Source organism: Oryza brachyantha, chromosome 3 (genome assembly GCF_000231095.2).
Source record: "Oryza brachyantha chromosome 3, ObraRS2, whole genome shotgun sequence".
Classification (NCBI taxonomy): Eukaryota; Viridiplantae; Streptophyta; class Magnoliopsida; order Poales; family Poaceae; genus Oryza; species Oryza brachyantha.
The window spans coordinates 7,208,220-7,225,837 of record NC_023165.2 but is presented as its reverse complement, the minus strand read 5'-3'; the positions used below and the strand labels follow the sequence as shown (position 1 = coordinate 7,225,837).

General features: G+C 42.2%; 1 protein-coding gene across 1 annotated transcript; it reads right to left on the bottom strand.

Moving 5' to 3' along the window:
- Positions 1-9,538: 9,538 nt before the first annotated feature.
- LOC102718811 (transcription factor bHLH30-like) lies at positions 9,539-12,497 on the bottom strand. Its single transcript, XM_006649717.2, has 2 exons — positions 11,698-12,497; positions 9,539-10,354 (listed from the first exon to the last, which is right to left on the bottom strand). The coding sequence occupies exons 1-2, from the start codon at positions 12,403-12,405 to the stop codon at positions 9,821-9,823; spliced, it is 1,242 nt and encodes a 413-aa protein (XP_006649780.2). The 5' UTR covers positions 12,406-12,497; the 3' UTR covers positions 9,539-9,820.
- Positions 12,498-17,618: the final 5,121 nt, after the last annotated feature.

Here is a 17,618-nt window from a genome sequence, read left to right as displayed (position 1 = left end):
TTCATAGCTCGCCTAGAAAACAAGAGACGGTTTTTTAGCCTAATTAATCCATCATTAACATATGTGATTTACTATAGTACTTATGGCTAATCATAGACTAAGTAGGCTTAAAAGATTCGTCTCATGATTTTTCTCAAACCATGCAATTAGTTTTTTATTTTATCTATATTTAATATTCTATTTAGATGTCTAAAGATTTGATATGATATTTTTGAGAAAAAAATTTTGATAACTAAACTGAGCCTTGGTATCTGGAATCAAATAAAACAGTACCATTTCTACAAATTGAAACTGCAGGTGCAATGGTTGCTTTAAAAAACAGTGTAGCGTCCCAATTAACTGAGCCTATTCCCTTATTAATACTACTCCATTCCATATCATAAGTCGTTTTTATATCATTGAGTCATTTTGTGTTTGTTTCAAGTTATACTTACATAATAATATCTATCACACGAATTAGTTACATTAAATCTGTTGGTACCGGCCCCTCTTTCACATCCTATTCGCCCCAAAACGAGCCTCAAAGTGGCATGTTCGGTCAAGATGTTTTGGTATTCGAGTATCATGCCTCCTGTGCCATGTTCGGCCAATATGGCTTGGTATTCGAGTATCGTGCCTCCTGTGGCATGTTCGGCCAAGATGCCTTAGTATTCGAGTGCCTCCTTGGCATGATACGGCCAAGATGTCTTGGTATTCGAGTATCACGTCCCCGTGGCATGATATGACCAAGATGCCTTGGTATTCGAGTATTGTGTCTCATGTGGCATGTTCGGCCAAGATGTCTTGGTATTCGAGTAAAACACTTAGGCACTATCGGCACCCCCTCGACGATCCGGACCAGGTCAGAATACGGAAGCTTGCCCGTCACGACTCCGAGAGATATTCTCGTCAAGATGCATGGGGACCAGCTCTCAAGTGCACTCGAGTGCTGAAGACAGCTGGTGTGGTGATCCCCAAGAAGCTACTTATTTTACCCTTTACCCTTAGGCTCTGTTAGTAACTACCTAGAGGTATTTGGGTCATTGTACAAGGGTTTTTTCGGGACTATAAAAGTCCATACCCCTACCCTGTTGAACTCAAGGTTAATGAGATATACAGTGTCAAGACATTTCAAATATCGTCTACTTGAACCTCTTGTATGTATATGCGACTGACTTTTTCGTAGCTGCATATACGTTCTTTGTTTTCGTGACGCGAGGTCACAACAAAATCCATCACTGAATATATTTTTTTATAGAAGATCTGCTACGTGTCGAAAATGTTGCTATCTATCAATTGCAACATGATCAAATTAGTAAGTTTAATTTAGAATAAATCCTTTTCAGGAACCTAGAATAAACTTAAAATGATTTGTAATATGTGACGGATATAGTATCCGTGCTGATGGCCGTGATAGATATTCTTTACTCTGTGCCAATATTATTATTGCAGTCATATGACAATGTCATTACTTGCATAAGCAGTTCAAGAGTTGCCGTCACAGGAGGGCACCAGACAAGTCATAACCTTCTGAACTCTGACCTACGACCCTTTACCATGCAAATATTAATATGATCAGAGTTAAGGATCTTATCTTTTTGCCATGTCAAGACACACCAAACAGCATATAGAAAAACGAGACACATTTCTGTGTGTTGACCACATGCATGGAAGCCCATGGCCCTGCACCAGATTTGGTTACTTAAATGGTTATAACAAGCCAGATCAAACTGCGGCTGTTTGGGCGTCTCTCCGAAGAAATGACCTGGTAACCGCAGAGCCCATCCAACCACTGCACATTTCAATATTTCTGGGCGTAGAGTACAGGCTCCTCTAGAACGAATGGAACATTTCACCCAGACACCCAATATATACGAGTCCACAAAAAGTCTACAAGCTCAGTTCAGGTGGAGACCGGAGATGCTTCGCCCCAACCCAGTTTCGTGCAAATCCCGTTTCATGTTTCATTTGATCTCTAATTCTCTATCCACCAGCCAGACTTGAATTATGTATCAGTACCCCCTATGTTGAATTAATGCTTTCTTTTATGCTCTACATGCACGTAGGAGTTTAGAAAATAACAACATGCGTTTCTCCAGTTCTGTGATCACTGATGAGTTGAAGTCTTCATATCAGTTAAGACGTAACTAATATCCCCCAGCAAATCGAGTGACACGTAGCCCTCGGTTCTATAACTTCTACTCCGATCTATACTAGCCAAGAGCATCTCCAACAGATATCCCAAATTAGACTCTCCAAATACTAATTTGGTCACTCCCTATTTCATTTGGTCATTTAAATTTGTTTTTTACTCTAACGGTCTCTCTATTCACCCTCTCAATTTCAAGTCTATGACAGCTAGACCCCACGTGTCATCCTCTTCTCTCTTTTTCTATCCCTCTTCCTCCATCTCTTTCTCTCCCTCTCTCCTTTTCTCTTTATTTCTCTCTCTCCTTTCCTTCCCAGGCGGCGGCAGAGGCAGGCCGTGCACGGGGCGGTGCGGCGGCGGGGAGGCTGTGCGGGGCGGCGCCGGCATAGGGGAGGCCGAATACGGGGCGGCGCGGCGGCGGGGAGGCCGCGCGCGGGGCGGCGCTAGTGCGGGGAAGGCCGTGCGCGGGGCGGCGCGGAGGCCACGTGGGGCGGGGCGGCCGCACGTGGGAAGGCAGGGCGGCGTGGCAGCGCGGAGGCGGCGAGCCGGTGGCCCCGGATGCGGCGGCGGCGACCCTCCTGGTGTCGGCGGCGACCCTCCGCTGTTGCTGTACTAGTGTTGTTGTACTAGTACTAGTAATATTGTGTTACTGTGTGTGGGCCCATGGTTGGGGCCCACATTTGGCAAGTCCATTTTGGCTGGTCAAATTTAGCCAGTTGAAGGGGTGGTTTGGCCAGCCGGATGGCTTCACCGAGAGAGGTTAAATGGTTGTGGCAAATAGTGGTAAAAAATTAAAAGCCCCTTGGCTATCCGGTTAGCCAGTCTATTGAAGGACAAAATTTAGGCTAAATCTCTAAATTTTAACTTGGAGAGTGATTTGACAACTCTCCTGGAGATGTTCTAAGCCGTACGGGCAAACGACAGCTAGCAGTGCTCCACAGTTTATAGCCACAAATCGAGGAAGCTGATAAGCTCGTCTTTCTGCTTATACTTATAAGTTTAAATTTAAAATTTTAGTTTCAAATTTTATGTAGATTTTAGAGTTTTTTCATAACAATTTATTTTTAACTTTGGCTTTTAGATCACTACGAAAACATATATAAATGTTTTATTCACAAATTAATTTTTATTTACAAATATATCGTTTGTTTTTTTCTAAAAAAACTAAACAATCACCCTTAATTATAACTAACTATGGATATATACGTCTGCACGCCATGCCGCCATTGGTTGAGCATTTAAGACCACACAATGCACTTATATGGTGAATGGTCTTTTTAAACCTTATTGGGAGTGGTTTTAACTCGCTACATAGATGAACTGCAGATGTGGAGGTGGGAGAAGGAAGAGATGAGTAACTTTACAAGGATCATGTATCTTCTCTAGGGCATGGTTCTCTTGTCAGAAAATGTGGTGAAAAAGAGGATGGAAAGCACAAGGTGGTGAAAAAGAGGATGGAAAGCACCTAGATCCGTGATACTCACCTTCCTTGCCTCCTTCACGAGCTTCGCCGTATCCATTGACCGGTTGCCGGCTGGGGAGGTGAAGGCCGTTGGCTGCATCGGTGGGAAGGAGAGAAATGTATGGTAGAGAAGGAGAGAGGGGAGTGACGGGAAAAAGGAAGTGAGAGAGTATCAGAAAAGGATAGTGTTAACATAAGTTTTCGATTGATAATATGTTTGTTGGAAAGTTTTGGTTTTGTACATAGAAAAAAATGAATAAAAGACAAAAAAGGTAAGGACAGACTTGAAAAACCATAGCACCATTTGGAGCTACTTGCAATGTCAAAACAATAAAAGTTAGATGAGTGATTTCATTGTAGGTAACATCTGAGACCATTGGCTTAGAGGAGGTACAATAGTAGAATATAAGCTTGTTATAAGCATATTTTAAGGTGATAAGAGAGGAAAGAGAAGAGCAACGAGCTACAGATTTATAGCCAGCTACAACACGGACTCTAAGACACATGTGTGTATGACAGGTAGGATCAGATATTAATTATGTAGTACTACCTCCGTTTCATATTATAAGACTTTCTAGTTTTGCCTAAATTCATCAATTGATGAATATATATAATTTATATACATGTCTTGATTAATTAGCATCCATATAAATCTAGACAAAGCTAGAAAGTCTTATATCGTAAAACGAAGGGAGTATATACTATTGAATGAATTAACTATTAAGGGCCCCTTTGAATCACAGGAATAAAAAAACAGAGGAATAGAAAAACATAGGATTCTGACAGGAATGTAACCGTAAAACAGAGGATTGCAAAATACAGGAAAAATGTAAGAATGACGGTTTGATTGGATCACAGGAAAAACACAGGAATTTGAGAGGGGCTTAGAGTCATGGGAAGAAGAAACATGAGGTAGGACCTCATGTTTATTTTCCTCCAAAATCTCTATAGGATTGTCCAATCCATAGAAATTTTAAAGGAAAGTGTAGGATGTAATCCTTTATTTCAAAAACTCTCATAGGAATTTTTTCCATAGGATTAAAATCCTCTAAATTTTCTATGCTATTCCTACAAATCAAATGGGCCTAAATTGACTACAGATAATTTATAATACGCAGTTGGCTATACTATTGATCTTGCTCTTAGAGGTGAATGACCCGAAGACTTGGGCGTCCAAAGTCTGTGTGTGGTCAGTGCTACAGCCGTACAGGAAGCAGTGGCACAGTGCAGTCTTTGGTTTCAGAAAACAGAAACAGAGCAAAAACTACCGGAGGGACGCATCATGGCACTGTTCCGCTGCATTTATTATTCCCTTCCTTTCTTCGAGATGGATACAGTATCTCCTCAAGATTTATCCTATGGTTCATCAGCTCACCTTTCCTTCTTTTTTTTTTTCTTCAGACAACAGAACACCGGCTATCTTATTCGGCCATCATAGGAAACTGCATACCCTTAATTACCTTTTTTTCCCCACTCCCTGTTTTACTTGCAAAGGAATAAAGGATTGAGAAACCCCCAAATGCAAAATCGATCTGGTGTGGAAGCGGTAAATAGTGGGATTGATTCATTCATACTAATTTGGTTCTTGCCCATCATAACTTGTTAGCTAGATCAAGTTGGATATGCACTCGTCTGCATCTCTTCTTTTTAGAACTGATACGTAGTCTCCCAGTTTTGCATATCTAGTTATCTATCTATAGATTATATTATGAAGACAACTTTAAAATAAAACATCATGTTCGCTATGGAGAAATAGAAATCATCACATTAATGGTAGAAAAGAATAAAACTCTAAGCTGTTAGATTGTATGGAGAGTGGGATTTATTAGATGAATAACTAGAATATATATATATGTTTAGAGTACGGATGTACAGCCATATTGGTGTACAAATCGACAAGGCCACATTTATTCGTATCCGATTGCTACTCAAGAAAATAAAAGGTTTGTAATAATCATAAAAGTAATACCCGTATAGGAACGTATATGCATCGTATGCATGCTTGGTAAATAGACTAGGACCTAGGTAAAAAGACATACATAGGTGTCCCCTAAAGAACAAATGCTTTAAAAAATATAGATCAGATTAATTGTGTTCGAGAATGAGAGAGTATGAGAGAAAAGAACCGTTAGGAGATTCTCATTCATAAGCAATTCAATATATACACAAGGATATGACGTGAACCGTAGGAGTGTAATGGTTTGGTAACCGTCACACTCGTTCTCAGGGACGCAGAGAGAAAGGGGGAAAACCACGTGATAAATTCCCTTATAAAATATAAATACGTCTTTTCTGTAATTTCTCCTTTCTCCGTAGTTGGATGAGATCATCCAATATTCCTAACAAATTGAATTATGCATGCCAAGACAGTGACAACAACACCATTTCTTATTAACGTAAAATAGAAAAAAAAAAGCTTAACTTTACTCTAAATAGTTATACATATTAATTGAAGAAAAAACATCATCACTGATTATAGAGTTGGTACAAATTATATTCGTCTAGATTAAACAAAATACATCTAGATAGAAGTACAATTTAGAAATATTTATATTTTAGGTTAAAACTAAGAAATACTACATCTGTTCTAAAATATAAGCATTTTTAGTTTGTTTAGTACAAATAAGTATGTCAAATAGTCACTTCAGTGATCATTTTTTAAATTTCGAAATGATTAGATTCCCTTTCCAAGTATACGATATTGGCTCAAATCCGGGAGACTCCAAAAGCTACCTAGGAGGTGAGAGATTCTTCACTTTTAAGTTGGTGCAACCCACCTTAGGCCCCCACCCAAGGGCCTCACACCTGCAGTCCACTGATCGGCTCCACACGTAGACACATACTTAGAGTTAGCTCTTGTATGGGGATCTAACACTTTTTATTTTTCCTTTTCTCTTTCCTTCTTATAGGCTTTTAGAAACAAAAAGTCAAATGATATATTTACAAACGAAAAATAATTTACGAATAAAAGCTAAGGTTTTAAAACAAACTAAGATGAAAAGCCTCAAAATCAACTCCCAATTTAACTATTTATGGTTGAAAAATTAAATTTTTGGCTTATAAGCATAAGAAATACAAACATAGTGAGTGTTTATAATTGGGTTATAGCTTACTGTTGTATTTGCTCTAAATATGAATGCATGCTAAACATAAATATCTTGGCCCACCACATTCTCTCACAGTGCTTTTAAAATAACGTGTTGGAGCTGATTATAAATGTAAAACCCACTTATATCTCTCTCCTACAACTCACAAGAAATGTAAGCTGTTAATTCTTGTAGACTACTTATGTCAGCCTATTGTACTTGTTCTGCTATCTTACATGTAGCAATACAAAATTAAAAAGACTTTGATGACATTGACTTGAGCAAACTTAATTGAACTTGTCTGGTTGTGTCCCTCGCATACTTAAGCAAATTACAGTACACCTATCCCTTACTCTAACAAACATCATCAGTGCATTAATTGGTTCAAAAATAAAGTATTCGTGGAACAATTGAGATAATGAAAAGACGAAGTTTCTTTTGGACGAAAGGAATAGTGATATATAATGTATTGATTCTTTTTTGCTATTAATCATACATACTGACATGGACGGGAACTAATTGATGATGCATGGCTTTTTCTCCAACTCATGGTACGTTTCATGGAGAGGAATTTGGCGTCATTTACTCTGCGTTCTCGTACATATATGACAGTCAAATCACCGACAAAAATCTCAATTTAAATTAGTGCCAACTAATGTGTACTCGTTTTTTATCGAGTGGAAGTGAGAATAGAGTACGTGCATGTTAAAGTACGTTTAATATATATATTCAAAATCAATTGAAGCTGCACATACTGACATAGCATATACATGTATATATAGTTGTACGTATCTCTTCTGGGACAACGTACTACCATCAACTAATATCATCCGATATATAGTTTATCTACCCTATATATACGTTACATGAGCACGAACCTTTATAAAATTCCTTGGACATACATATACACCTCTCTCTCCCCTCTCCCTTTCTCTAGTACTGTTAGGAATAATAGATTAAGACACATGTTTTAATGTGAAAAAACCTCTCTAAAGTAGAGAGGAAAAAACCACGGGAGACAAATCCACTTTTACGGAATTACATATACAAGGGTGGCCTATATTTATAGGCATTGAATAGTACTAGCATTAGGACTAGGACTAGTACTACGATTAGGATTAGGGCTAGTACTAGGATTATGATTAAATTATTTGAGTCATAACCCAACAAGTACAATATTCCGTATGATGTATTTATGTAAGTTAAAGATATTATTGTGTTGTACAACATAGTTTGTGAAGGAAATAAAAACAACTTAAGGCGGATTTCAATGGGCATTAACATAGCACATATAGTAACTATGCCCATACAAATTAATTACAGGTTGACTTTAATAGACCAGAGCACCTTTTAGATAAGGAAGATGATTACGTCGATGAACTCGGCCACAAAGAGCAAGTTGAAAATTAGTCTCATGTATAAGGGATACCCCCCCCCCTCCACCCTATAAGATGAAATAATAGAGCATGAAACACTAAAAAAACCCGTTCACCATGATGCCCTGTAAGTACCCCTGCCATCTAAAGTGAGTAAAAAACAAACTTGACATCAACACCAAGAGTGAATCTCCAACGAGCACAATAGATGAACATAACATTATAATATAGAAATCAACATTACCAATAAATTAAGTAAGCAATGATATACTAGTTTCACAGAAGTCTTATGGTGCTTAAATTAGGGGTGTATATATCCATTTAAAAAAGATATATCAAAGTTTGGATGTTTTATATACATGCATATGCTTGAAAGGTTCCAGAGGTAACTTCAATTTAAAATTAAACGGTATAGCTTGGTTGATACTTGATAGACATCTCTCTAGTATAGAACTTTCTCCATTTTATATTATAAGATATTTGAACTTCTTTCTAAATTAAACTTTTAAAAGTTTGACCAAATATATAGAAAAAATATAACAACATCTAAACACTAAATTAGTTTCAATAATATAACACTGTATATATTGTGTGAGAATATTTGTTTTATGTTAAAAATATTGCTATATTTTTTATAGTTTTGTTCAAACTTAAAAAAGTTTGACTTAAAAATTCAAAATAGTTTATAATATGAAATAGATGAAGTACCTAACTTCCATGCACACAAGCACCGTAAACACATATCATATTATTAGAGCTGTCAAAGTACTGCAGGTAATACTCTTCTAGCTACTTTTAATTTGCATACATGGTCCATGCATAGATGATGAGTACACAGAGATCACAAGATCATCACCCTCAAAGCAATCCTAATATAAAACACTAATCATGATTTTTTATATCATCAATGTCATAAGATCGAGCAATTCTAATGCAAGACACCAGTCTTGATTTATATATCCTACATGTCATAAAGAAATTAATACCAGACATCACTCTGACAACGCAAACGCTACTGATTTACATATGAATTTAATATTACCCATATCTCATCGGGTCTTGGGTGTTATGTAGAAGATATATAAGAAATGGTTTCCCTCTCTCTTTTTTTACTTAGTCACTTGTCACATCATCTTTTATATCTTCTGTGACAACTTATTTAATTCTATGAACAATATCGTAGTTATTGCATTGTGAATGTCTTAAAAGAAACTAGTACCAGACACCACTCAAACAATGCAAACACTTCTAATTCATATTTGAATTTAATGTTACTCATATCTCATTATAACTTGAGTGTTGCGTAAAATCATGTCTCATGCAAGATATTGTTTCATTATCTTTCTTTGTTTACTAGCTCAACATATCATCTTCTATTCTAGTTAACAACTTATTTAATTTTATAAACATCGCCCTGGTCTCTGCATCGTAAATGCCCTTACAATGCTAGCAACAGTTCTACGGGATCTGTTAAAAAGTTTTATGACAGGCCAGCTGAAGAAAGAGTGACCTTGTATTGATTGCTGAGATGCCATGCAGAGATATACACCACCAAGATTCACACACACATGCTACTAGTATAAAATCAATGGGAGAAAACTAAAATTAAAGAAATGAAAAACGGTTGTACTTGGGAAACATGTGATCCATAACTAGCTAGCTAGCTGCATGGTATTATGATCAGCTATGAGATATTGTGGTGTGGTGTACGTTGTTTTTACTGTTCTTTCGTTTCGTTTTGCACATCTCATCATGTGTGGATGCTAGCTTAGATAGACCTGTTCTCTAGGATCGCCGAGAGGCTCGTGGTGCGCTGCCGCTTGAGTCCACCGCCGGCGCCCGACCCGCCGGGCTCCTCGGTAGCCGACGTCGTCCGCTCCATGACGGCGCGCAGCGCGTCCTGGATGGACGCGACAGTGTGCTGCGGCGACATGGGCGCCTGCATCGCATCCTCCTCCTGCTGCTCGCCGTCCCCGTCCGCCCCGGCGCAGGCGGCGCTGTCATCCCCGGTGACCACGAGCACGTTCTTGACCCGGCCGCCGAGGGTGGTGATCTCGGCCTTGAGCGCGCGCAGCCGGAGCGCCTTGAGCGCGCGGATGAGGTCCGGCAGGAGGTCGGTGCGATCGTCGCAGCAGAGCGACGCGCGCACGACGAGGCGCCCGTCCTCGTCGCTCGACGCGTCGACGGTGAGCTCATCCGACTCGGTGGGCAGCGGGCACGCCTCCTCTGTGATCTCCGACGTCTGCCGCTTCAGCTCCTTGACGTGCTGGATCACCTCCGCGAGCAGCGACGCCTTGTCCGTCTGCACACACCCACACGCACGCCGCACCAACACGTAAGCACATTAATTGTCAACGAGTAAATCGCAAGGTAGCTAGGCAGAAAACGCACGGACGGCCGGCGAGCTCAGCCGAGCAGCACAGCAGCAGCAGCATAGTTAAATTAGTTAACCTGCTGTACTCTACCGCATGCTAATGGGGTTGGGCGAATGGGGGGAATGATGAGATGGAATGGTTGGGGGCGTACGCATGCAGGGTGCAAAAGGGGAGGGGGCCGGCGCGCGCGGTGCGTGCCGTGGCATGCATGCCTCCTCCTCCTCCTCTCCAAAGCGTGGGACTCACTACTCTCTCTCTCTGCCAACTAGGAGCACAAACAGCGGGTAATCAATTGCAGAAATGCTAGTGCGTGCATGGCCTCGCGCTAGCTTAGCTATAGCATATGCTGTTGGTGGTGCTCGCCCGCACGCGCGCTTCCACAAGCGAGCCGTGTTCTTCCTTTTGGTGTTAAGTGGGGGCATCTAACCATCACCACTCCGCATTGTTTATACTTCTTCAGTTTTGTCACGCCAACATGCGGTCGTCAAATCTGCCGCCCTCTCCTCCCTCTTGTGGAGTGCTACTAGGTTACTGTTGATTCTCTGGAAGAAAATAATCCTATGCACAGTGCATTCACTAGGGCATCTGGATAATCAACAACGACCTTCCGGTCTATAGACGGAAAACGTTTTTTTGAAGTAAAGATAGTACGAAAAAGGTGAAGTTTCGTAGGTGCAAAAAGGGTGCAAAACTATATAGTTTCCCTCGATAACTATAATGTGTTCTAATCTAGCCTGTCCTAATTTCAATTATCACAGCGCAGGCAGGGAATTAAGCTGAGAGTGGCATAGGATAACGTGTGTTGTTTTGGAGTAGGCTCGCAAAGGATATCTTGGCTGGGATCGTTGGGAGTAGGGAGGAAGTAGCAAGCAGGATCTATCGAGATGCATGTCCGGCTTTCTTTTTATCTTTGCCGCTGCTGCTGCCTGCTGCTTCTAGCACGAACTCTCTGCGTCTGACACGAGCTCTCGTGTTTGTCTCTCCTCGGAGAGGCCAGCATGAACTCCCGCGCGCGTCGCAAGCTTTTCGTGTCCGTCCTGGTCCCTCTTTTGCGCGTCAACTAGGCGGCTCCCCTCCATTAGCTTGTCTCCTAGCCTGCCCTATTTACCAGCAGCAGCGGTATCGGATGGAGAGCCAGTGCCAGCCATGGAGTTCGCGCGCTCGCATGGATACATGCTTGGGGAGTAGAACTACTGTAGTTACAGCGTTGCTGCACTGTGCAGATATGCATTGCATGCATGAACTTGTGACGGGGATATGCATGATGTACCTTGGTTGTGTTGGGGAGGAGGCTGCGGAGGCGGGCGAGATGCGCGTTGATGCGCTCGCGGCGGCGGCGCTCGGCCTCGCTGTGGCTCTTGGACGCGGCCAGCGCCTTGGCGTCCATGATCTCCTGCGCGGTCATCCGGCCCAGGTCGCCGAACGGTGACGGGGCGAAGGGCGGCGTCATCATCATCCCGGCGACGTGGGAGCCGTGCTGTCCCATGTAGAGGCCGCCCAGGCCGAGAGGGTCGGACGAGGACGACGCACCGCCGGAGTGGTCGTAAGCGTACTGGAGCGCCCGCCGCGCGTAGAAGTCGGCGAAGAACGGGGGCGGCGGTGGCGGCTGAGGGGGTAGGGGCGGCAGCAGCGGGAAGAACGGGCTCTGCTGGCCGCCGCCGCCGCCGCCTAGGTTGTGGTGACCGTGGATTGCACCGTGGACAGGCTGCGCCGGCTGTGGCCAGCACATGATCGGGGGAGGCCCCATGGTGGCGCTCACGCTCCCCACGCTACTGGTTGCTTCGAACACCATCCCAGCAGCATCATGGCACCCTCCTCCACCGTCTCCCCCTATCTCTTGTTCCACCACGCCGCTCGTCGGGCCACCGCAATCCTGCTCGATCTCCTCCTCCTCCTCCTCCTCCTCCTCCTCGTCGACGAGCACCCCGGCTTCTTGGTGGTGGTGATGATGGTGGTGATCATCTCCATGAGCACCCATCTATCAATCGATCTGGGAGTACCGGTAGCCGAGCGCGCAGCGGATCGATCGAACGCAGGCCGGCGTAGTTGCGTGTGGAAGGGAGATGGATGCTTCTGCAGGGTGTGTCTAGGGCTACCTTTTGTATAGGGTGTGGCATGTGGCAGCATGATGCGCCTTTCGGCCTTTTTGTCTTTCGCTTATGATCTCGCCGGGCGCTCGCAAGAATTATGGCGGCCTCCCCCCTGATTACACACACACACACACCAAAAGGCCCCGCCTTTTCTCGCTTCGCCCCCGGCCGGCGGGGGGTATAGACCTGGCCTGACCGGGCCTGACCTGGTAGCTACTAGTGTTACTTGGCTGCCACGCCTTTCGTTGGCCTTGTGGGGGCAAAGGCAAGTAGGGTAATATAATTACTAGGCTGGAGTAATGGAGACAGGAGGGGAAAGGGGTGTGGAAATGGAGCTGGTCGATCAGGCCTGGAAGACGGCAAAAGGGCTAGCTGGGAAAGAGAGACCGAGCTGAGGGAAAAGGCAAAAGATTTTGCATGGAAGGAGTGAGGGACGGACGAGAGAGAAGAAAGAAGAAGAAGAAGAAGCGATTACGTAGTACAGTGCGCAGTAGTGTAGCGTGTGTGTGGAATTGTGGATGGACGCCTGAATGGCTCGGTCAAGGCCCATGTTCTGCAGCACCCGCTCCGCTTTACCAATCCACGCCTGCCCGAGAGACACAATCATTGTGTCTTGGAATACACTCCTCGCCTGTGGCTGTGGTGTGGTGCATGCAGCCAGCGTACGCTGAATTAACAAATTGGTTTTTACACCCCCCCCCCCCTCCAGACCGGCTGCGTGGGCACCAGGATTAATTCCGCGAAAAAACAAACAGGATCCACGCAAACAGCGGGCTAATGGCAGCACTCATGCACCATCGATCGACGACGATGGCATGGCTATCGAGTCCAAATCTTAGCCCATGATTAAGCTAGCTTACAAGAACTACTAGCTCCGGGCAGGGCAAGCGAAACGGAATGCGATCCCCCGGCCCGGCCGGCGCCATGATGCGCGCCAGCACCCCCCGCCGCAACGACACGATCATGCCACCGGGCTGGCCGTGTCAATTTTGGCGCGGGACGAGGCAAGGGGACAAGTGGAGCAGCTTCCTACAGCGAATCGACACCACCCGCATCCCCCTCCCCCTCCCTCGTACGCCGTGCAGGCGCTCGCTCGCGCTACGTACGTGTTCGGCACCGGCGTCAGCGGCGGCCGTGCCTGCCGGCTTCGCGCAGATCGGCGTAATGCCTAGCACTACTACGTACGTACGCTTACCTCGCGCGCGCGTCAGGCCGACGAGACCAGACACGAGCTAGCCAGGCCAGGCACGTACGAGAGGCATGCAATGCAATGCAAGCCCGCCCCGGCCGATCGAGCGGGCGCTAGCTGCGTGAGCGAGCTCTTGGCCATGGACCATGTCCGTGCATGCGTCATGCGACGTGATCCGGCGCCATCGATCGATCGATCGAGTAATGGGGGGCGCGCTAGCTAGCTAGCTGCAGTTTTGTCCAGAGCTGGCTGGGAAAACACGCGCACGCATGGGAGAGAGGAGGCCCGAGAGATCGATGGAACGAGGCAAAACGACGGAGGAGCGCTCATCATGGCGTGGCTCCGCCGCATTCACTCCTCCCTAGCTTAAGCTCGTTTGAGCATCGATCGATCGCTTCTGTGCAGTGGTTCTTCGCCATGGGCAGCTATGTTACTGGGTACGTAAAAACTGCACTACTGCGGTACTGTTCTGTTCTGCCGTGCGTGTATTTATGCTTCTCGCGTGTATCCTCACGGAAATGATACACGCCAGGCCAGGTCACTGCGTAGTTCCTTTTGCCGCCTCCGTGGCCCACTTTGCGGAAATGGGAAGTGGATGCTGAGTGAAGTCCCAGGCCTCCGTACGGATCGACCTCCACAGTTCCTTTTCAAGGTTTCCTCGAAAAAATGTTCCTTTTGCAGGGCCGCAAGCAACACGTATAGATGGGGCACAGGAAATTCATGAAGACGATAGTTTGCTATCTTAGCATCTATACGCCAGTACGCCACCATGATCCTACCCTTAAACTATAACAATATCCCTGTTAGTAGGAGCTAAAAGCCTAAAAGATCAAGGGATTAGTTCTTGACAGTTTCATTGAACTACTGGCTAAAAAGCTAGTACAGCTTTTTTTTTCTAGAGATAAAGTTCATGAGAGAAGCTTCCGTTGGATTGGACCTTCTAAGCTTAGGCCTTGTTTAGTTTGCAAAAAAAAAAAATTGCAAAAACATCACATCAAATATTTGAACACACATTTAAATTATTAAACGTAGTCTAATTATAAAACAAACTTCAGATTCCGCCTGGAAACCACGAGACGAATCTTTTGAGTCTAATTAATTTGTCATTAGCACATGTTGGTTACTGTATCACTTATGGCTAATCACGTTTTAATTAGGCTTAAAAGATTCGTCTCACGAATTTTTCCATAACTATGTAATTAGTTTTAGGATTCATGTATATTCAATGCTTTATTTAGATACCCAAAGATTCGATAGAATGTTTTTGAAAAAAAAAATTTGGAAACTCAACGGGGCCTTAGGTAGTGCCCCTCTGGCCCATGGGCTCTAGAAGCCCGTACGCGTCACGTGGCCTTCCTGCACTATGCTTTTTCCTTGGTAGCCCATGGATTCCACCATAAGATTCGGTTGAGCCTTTTCGGCCCGAGTTGTCTGGCTAGGTTGCATATAGATATCCGCGTTTTGCCGACAGGCCGATTCCGACAACAGCGTTTCAGAAGCCAGCTGTAGCACACCGGCACACGACACAGGAATTTCAAGTTTAGGCCTTGTTTAGTTTGAAAAAAAAATTCAAAAACATCATATTAAATTTTTAGACACACATTTAAAATATTAAATGTAGTCTAATTATAAAACAAATTTTATATTCTGTCTGGAAACCGCGATACGGATTTTTTAAGTCTAATTAATCCATCATTAGCACATTTTGGTTACGGTAGCACTTATAGCTAATCATATCCTAATTAGGCTCAAAAGATTCGTCTCACGATTTTCTTCATAACTATATAATTAGTTTTAATGTTCATGTATATTTAATGCTTTATTTAGATGTCCAAAGATTTAATGTGATGTTTTTGGAAAAAGTTTTTAGAAACTAAACATAGCCTTAGTACATGGCTGATGCTACTCCCTCTAATGCATACTTAGGCCGTGTTCGATTGATAGAGGATAATCCTAGTATGGAAAATGTAGTAATAGAATAGTATATGATTAATTAATTATTAATTATTAAAAAATATAAAATAGATTAATATGATTTTTTTAACAATTTTTCTATTTAATTTTTTTGCAAAAAATATACCGTTTAGCAGTTCGGGAAGCGTGCGCGTAGAAAACGAGAGAGATGTTAACTTATATGGGGAACAAACGCAGCCTTAATAGTTCGTGTTAAGAGTGTAGTTAAATATTTAAAAATTTAATTATTATTTAAAAATATTTAGTTTGGGAATACTAGGACAACTATATAACCATAAATAGTATTTTAAAAATTAATTTTATTTATTTTTAAATAAGTATATATCTATCCTATATAATATAGTGCACCAACTTATTTTTCTTATTCTCTATCCTCTATTTATCTTTATTCAAACCCGACGGCTAAAATCATCTTCATATGATCGGATGGTTAAAATGAGCTCCACCTACTCTTACGCAGACTTCTTATATATATTAAATATTTTCCAAATTAGAAATATCTTACCAATTTTGTAGTTTTCATATGTTTGAAAATACATCTCCAATTAGTCCAACACTTTATATTTGAGACTTTGTATTAAGATAAAGATATAAATTTTTCAATTATAAAGTTCCTATTAATATACAGTATATATCTTTAGAATTAAAGTTTAATTACAATATTGTGCGGCTGGTGTAATAGCACAAACTGACGCGAAAATTTGTTAAAACACCGGCAACGGTGTCAAGATAATAAAGTTTGTGTCCATCTCCATGTCACAATTGCACTCATAATCTGATTAATCAAGGCCATAGGCTACTACTGGAGGACACCCAAATAGCCAAATGACTATAAAAAACATCAAACAATTCTCTGTTAAATAGGAATACATATTTGGTGTTCTAAGAATATCGTGCGCACCATCTTGGTTTGTGAAATAAGTAAATTCGTTGATCTATCTTTTAATTGAAAAGAACCCATGTGATAAAAATTTGCTAGGTATTATACGATGAGTTAATGTTTGATTTAAATTTCTTTCATGTAATATAATTTGTGTTTAAACTCATAAAAATTAGAATTTGACTTAGATGTTGTTTGACAGTGACATAGTCTTTTTTTTCATTTGAAACAACTTTTTATTTAATATAAGAAAATGAGAAGTTATATAGGATGTAACTCGTGTTTGCATAAAGTAATTTTCATTAAATTTATCTTTATACAGTCTAAATTTTGTGCTATTATTACATGACATAATTAAATTTTCCTTGTAATGTGTAAACTTGATCCGTAATAATTCTGAAATTAGTGTATGAAATTGCTATTGAAATATTTTTGAATTTAGTATATAAATTTGGACTTACAAGCTCTGAAATTACCATGTATGTGCCAAATTCTATAATTAATTGCCAAGCTACCATAGTCACAATTAAATAATGATTTTCTGATTTTTAAGAATATGTTTAAATAATCAGAGTAGCAAATAGTTGTTCTTATTAACATTAGCATGTGTATACTCCTAGTTAATAGAAAAACCAGTTAAAAATAGGTTTAGAAAATAATGTTGTTATTTAACGGTAGTAGTTATTGTACCGGAGGGAGTAGTAACTCGTAGCGGAGTACGCACGCGAGTAATTTTAGACTGTAGTCTGCAGTATTGAGAGGAGCCAACCTGCAGCGAAGCCCAATCGATCGCGCCGCGGTGGTCTCACGTGACATTCCCGTCTGACCCGCCGGCAGCAGAAACTTCTCGCAATCTCGCTGATGCCCTGTGCGATTCAGCTTATTAGCTGATTAGCCCATAATTTTTTTTTTGAAAGTACCTATATTTTTTTTTGAGACGGATCAGCCGATAAATTGGCATATGAATGTTGATGCGAAAATTTTGGTGAAATCGCACCTCCAGAAGCGCGACGAAATAGTTTTTTTTTTCCTCGTTTAGCTAAAAGAACGAGCAAGGG

Coding starts and splice junctions, on each gene's coding strand:
- LOC102718811 (XM_006649717.2), bottom strand. CDS start 12,405: ATGGGTGCTCATGGAGATGATCACCACCATCATCACCACCACCAAGAA. Junction 10,355..11,697: donor TCCTCCCCAACACAACCAAG/GTACATCATGCA, acceptor GGGTGTGTGCAG/ACGGACAAGGCGTCGCTGCT.